The following is a 5,386-nucleotide window of genomic DNA, read 5'->3' on the forward strand; positions in this document are numbered from 1 at the left end:
ATAACGCAAGTTGTTCCGGTGATCAGTTCAATTGCTTCTTCGAACCTTTTAAAAAAAAAGATTTGTTGCCGAAACAGAACAAAATACAAAACTTTCTCAGGGGAAAGAGAATATACATACAATACAAATGTTTTCAAAGTGCAAGAAAGAACTACCTAAGCAGTAAAACAAACAAAAACAAACCAAAAGGGGAATTACTTGAAATACACAAGTCAAAGGCAAAAAGGCTATGGAAAATAAAATTAAGGATTTTAGGAGTGGCACACAAGGGAAAGTGAATCAAAACAGTAGTTTCCGAGATGTCACTACACATTTTTCTTGAAATAGGCTCTGTGCACAATCGTACTGACGAACTTCCGCTGTAGCCCAAATTCGGCAAATCAGTTTCCGGTTTACTGGAGGCGATCACCCGCTTTGCCAAAATGTCCGGCTTTAGTAGATGTCTCCAAGACCTGCCTAAAATAAGCGTCAGTGACGTCCATCGCATCGTAAATGATTGTTCCCCTGCTCCAACAAGCAAGCGGGACAAGGGATTCAAACTTTACATATCCAGTTATCTGCACAACTATGAGGGTAAGTAATTTAATGTGGTGTTCCGGCCGGCTAGCGGCTAAGCTAGTTAGCGATGTGTTAATTTTTAGTGTAGTATAGAAGCTTGTTTTTCTTTATTTTAAACGCTAACTGTCCGTTTTTATGTATTATCATTTGTATTTCTGCCCCTCTCAGTTTCTAATAAAGATCAGGACACAGGGGAAGTCGTGGTCAGGGCATTGTGCTACAGGTCCATGAGGAAAGCTGAGAAACCTCACAGTTTGAGTGTATGGTGAAGTTAGGATTGATAAATTCAAGTTCAGGTTCAGGTTCAGCCAACACTTATAAGCTTGTTACTTTAATAACCCGGCGTTCCTAAAGTTCCTGGGGATTTAGCTAAGGTCATTTACGTTTATTATAACTCTCAAATATAATGATCTTCATTAGGCAGGTAAGTTTACCTAGCTGATCCCCTCCGGGTTAAATGTGTTCTTATTCAAGTTTTCCCTAACTGTCATTCATTTAAGATGCAATCTTGTGTTTAAGGTATTAGGCTATCATGTTTCAAAGAAAAACGATTATGGATGTTGATTTAATGCAGTTGGCATATTATACAACATACTCTAATCCAACATATAGAAATACATGACATTTGATCTGTGATTCTAGAATATTAGATATAGAAAATATTGTAAAAACAAGATTGTGTCCTAAAAGAATGGTTAAACAGTGACCAAGCTAAGATAAATAAGTATTTACTATGACATTTTATTTATGCAGGTGGTACTGAAAGATTCCAGTCCTGTGGAGCTGCTTCATCACAGCTGCACATGTGTTGCTGGAGCAGCTTTATGCAACCACTGTGTCGCTTTGCTGTTCCAGTCAGCACATTACTCTCAGCTGAAGGTGCCAGTGGTCCCTCCTGTGCTAAGCTGTACTGAAGGAGAACAGCAGTGGCACAAGCCCAGAACTTTGGTAAGTTTGCACTGTAATTACAGAGCTGTTGGATATATTTTCTAACTATATTAAACTTCTAACTGTATTGTGCTTAACTTGATAGGGTGTAAAGCCAGGCCCTGTGGATAAGATGGCTGTGCTTTCTGCTAAACCAAAGTGTAGAGCAAAGATGGTGTAAGGTAAAACCTGAATATTGTCGATGTATTCCAATATGTTGCCTATTTGAATTAAAATACCTGTGTGGATATGCCACTTTCCACTCATGAAAGTGTTATGTTCCACACAGGAGCACACTCTACAAAGGCCTCAGTGGGGAATTGCCTGATCTTACTGTTCTTCGGGTTAGTAGGGATTTCATATCAAACAATATACTAGTATTTCATGATTTTCTTTTTCCTCTCCTTTTGATTAAATGTACTATGACCCAATTATACAAACAAGTATTCTGCTTTTGAAGAAATAATTGATTGAACTGAAACAAAATAAATGTTTACACAAGGGTTCTTTATTATGAACTTATTTGTAATGGTGTCTGGCGTTGTGCATGATGCGCAACATATTGTGGCCATGAAAATGTATGGTATAATCATTTAGTTTGATATTGCTAATCATTATATTATTACATCCCTAGGTGACAGAGGCGTATAAAGATTTTTCTACATCGGAGGCGCCGATGATCTGCAGCATGAGCATTAGCTGTGAAATTCCCCTGGTTGACTCTGCCCTTGGCAAGGTTCAAGCCGGAAGTCCATTGTCCTACCAACAACCAGCAACAGCAAAGAGAGATCTGTCCTTCCATGCTGCCCCACCACGTCCATCTATGCCTCTTCAGAATTACTGCCTACAGCCATCAAGTTGCATGTTTGTCTGTACTGAACCACAACAGCTACACCATAGGAGTCTGGAGGTCACCTGGGACATGGTGCACAAATTTGAATGTGCTACCAGAGCACAAAGTTCATGTACTGAATGGCATCAGCTAAGGAGGCATAGATTGACGGAGTCACGTTTCAGGGAGATCTGCCTGGTTGGAGAGAACTCTGAAAAAGGTCTGGCTAACCGGATACTGCAAGGGACACGGCAGCTATGAAGAGGGGGCTCGAATTAGAGGCAGATGCTATTTGGGAATATTGCCAAATGAAAAGGGTCAACCACTACCCCTGTGGATTGGTAATTCATCCTGACGCTCCTTGGCTGGGGGCGTCTCCAGACGGGTTAATCTTTGACCCTTCAGAGCCATGTCAGTTTGGGCTGATTGAGATGAAGTGCCCAAATGTTAAAAGCTATGTGGACTGCCCGTATCTCAAAATGAAGTCAGGAAAATTGGAGCTAAAAGAAAAGCATGCTTACTACTGGCAAGTACAGGGGCAGATGCTAATAACGGGAATGAGTTGGTGTGATTTTGTAGTCTCGGCTGAGGAAGATGTACTCATCCAAAGAATTTACAGAGACAATGATGTTTTGGATATAATCAGAGAGAAAGTAGACAGGTTTTATTTTTATGTCTACTTGCAGAAATGTGTAATGCTTCAGGATTGAGATAAAATAAGATCTGTTCTTTAATTTTCACTTTTAATGGTACGTTTTATGATTGAGATTATTTTATGTTAATGTTTGTGCATCTTTAACTTTCAATGGCAGATGTTTTCCATGATTAACCTTGCCTTCCCAAAAAGTAAACACAATAAAATGTGTGTGTGCCGTGAGCACGCCAAGAAATATTTATTATCTTGATATTAAAGGCAATAAAAATGATTTAATTTCATGAATTCTTTATGTTTAACAGAACAATAGTTATCATATTCCTCAGAAAAAGATTAAGCTACAATATCAAACTTCATATCTCCATTTCTTGACAAGAGGTCCATTTTGGTAATTTGAGAGGAGACAAGCGACAGTGAAGAGTTGGTTTATGCTCCCTGCAATGGAGAGAGGGATGGTGGTATCAAAGAGTTTATTTTCTTTAACTCTTCTGATCATCCTCTCGACATGCACCCTCAAACGGGCGATGGACTGCGTCTTCAGAACATCCACCTCTGGCATTTGGGCCCTCTTGGAGAGGAAGGCAGGACGATGAACAGTCCCAGGTACAAGGTCATCCACCAAGAATCCCTTGTCAACCATGATGGCCATGTCAGGCATTAAGAGTGGTGCAATCCCTGACTGACGAAACACCTCCTTGTCACTCATGGAACCCTCAAAGAGTGCTGAAACAAAACTCAGGGCTCCGTGAGGGGACATGCCCACCATGGCCTTAAAGGTGCAGTGGGACTTGTAGGTCGAGAAAACTTCGCTCTGAAGGAGCATGGATGACGGTGTTTGACACCGTAGCTCTGTACAGTCGAGGACCACCTGTGTGTCACTGTAGCTGCCATCAAAGTCGCGTGGAAGATGGGCCTTCACAGTTGCGGGAGACATCCATATACAGACTGAGCCCAGTAAGCTGTAGAGGAAGTTGGCCCAGGTCACGATGATTCGGCTGACGGTTGCTCGGTGGATGTTAAATCTATGACCCAACTCCCTCTGGGTACAGCCAGTGGACAGGTATGTCAGGAAGAGGAAGAGCTCATCTATTGGCAGCAGTTTCTGTGGGGAGAAGTGTTTAATGAGTGTTAGTTCAAAACCACCCTTTTAATGCTTAGGGATCTGTGTCTGTGTGTTTTTTGGGGCGATGGGTACTTACAGTTGGTCTGGTTAAAGGGCTTTCAGTTGTTGTGCTAGTGGCGTAGGTTTTCTTTGCTCTGGTGACCCTAATTATTTTGGCTGTTGCTGCCTCAATCAGGTTCCAAAACGCCATCAGATGCTCGTATGAGGGGAATCTAAAATACAGTATTACAATTGAAATCAGTTGTCTTGTCATACAAGCTTAAGAATAACATTAAATATCCCATGACATGCTGTTTTTGTATGCTTTTATATAGGCCCTAATGGTCCCCTAATATCTGAATTTCCCGAAATTCAGCCTTGGAACTCATTAATGTTAAATAACCTCCTAAAGTGAACATGTCATGAGACCTTTTAAGAAAAAAAGAGGAAATAATCAAGTTAAGAGAAGATGTTGATCTAATAACTAGCTTACCTGGTGTAAAATCTGATGTCTTCAGGAGACGAAGCAAACCGTTTCAGTCCAAAGTTGGAAAGATGATACGTTTGGACCTGCTCTCTCAGCGCCTCGAGTTCCCTCAACATATCTCCATACTGCTCCCTGTCCACACATACGGTACCGCTGGCCCCATAGTCGTGGTCCACGACCATCGGGACCATGGCGGGTTGCTCGCTGTCCTCCTCTGGCTCCGCCGGGTCAGGTTCCGGATTTGGTGGTCGAGATCGGCGCTCCCAAACACCGGCCCTTGACTTACTGGTGTATTTGTTCCACTCAAAAAAAGAAGGAACAGAGCCTGCTGCCAAAACCCGTCTACCCTTAGCAGTAGTGACGATTTCATGGCCTTCGAAATGTCGACTGCAAACCTTGGTGTGTTGGGTCACCGAATATTCCACCCTCCTTATTTTGTGCAGCCACCGCGCACGAAGGCAGGTGTCCTTCGGGAAGCAGTGGAAGCTCAAATGGTTGTTATAACGGCCTGAAGCCGAGCAAAGTGGCACACAACAGTGTTCCTTAGACCCACGCACAGTACCTTGGAACTTAAATGTATCACGTACATTATATTTCTTTTTACTTTCTTTTTTCCGTACAACCGCACCACTCATCTTGTTGTTCGTTCACTAATGCGGATGAGGACAGGAAGTGAACCGGAAACTGATTTGCCGAATTTGGGATACGGCGGAAGTTCGTCAGTACGATTGTGCACAGAGCCTATTACACTAGATTTGATATTTTTCAGTGATGAGCTTCTTCGAACCTACAGATCCCTGGCGCCATCTGCTGTGGTGGAGTGAT

At 42.2% G+C, this 5,386-nt stretch overlaps 1 protein-coding gene across 1 annotated transcript; it reads right to left on the reverse strand.

Annotated features, from left to right (window-relative positions):
• Window positions 1-2,964: 2,964 nt before the first annotated feature.
• LOC134008561 (uncharacterized) lies at window positions 2,965-4,794 on the reverse strand. The gene is made up of 3 exons (XM_062448027.1): window positions 4,568-4,794; window positions 4,172-4,307; window positions 2,965-4,074 (listed from the first exon to the last, which is right to left on the reverse strand). The coding sequence occupies exons 1-3, from the start codon at window positions 4,750-4,752 to the stop codon at window positions 3,319-3,321; spliced, it is 1,077 nt and encodes a 358-aa protein (XP_062304011.1). The 5' UTR covers window positions 4,753-4,794; the 3' UTR covers window positions 2,965-3,318.
• Between the last annotated feature and the right edge of the window lie 592 nt (window positions 4,795-5,386).

The sequence above is a fragment of the Osmerus eperlanus genome, chromosome 1, assembly GCF_963692335.1.
Source record: "Osmerus eperlanus chromosome 1, fOsmEpe2.1, whole genome shotgun sequence".
Classification (NCBI taxonomy): domain Eukaryota; kingdom Metazoa; phylum Chordata; class Actinopteri; order Osmeriformes; family Osmeridae; genus Osmerus; species Osmerus eperlanus.

Bases quoted from the DNA above. Each gene is read 5' to 3' on its own strand.
- LOC134008561 (XM_062448027.1), bottom strand. From the start codon at position 4,752: ATGGTCCCGATGGTCGTGGACCACGACTATGGGGCCAGCGGTACCGTA. The intron at 4,308-4,567 runs GTAAGCTAGTTA...ACTGTATTTTAG, and splicing joins GACATCAGATTTTACACCAG to ATTCCCCTCATACGAGCATC. The intron at 4,075-4,171 runs GTAAGTACCCAT...TTCTCCCCACAG, and splicing joins GCCCTTTAACCAGACCAACT to AAACTGCTGCCAATAGATGA.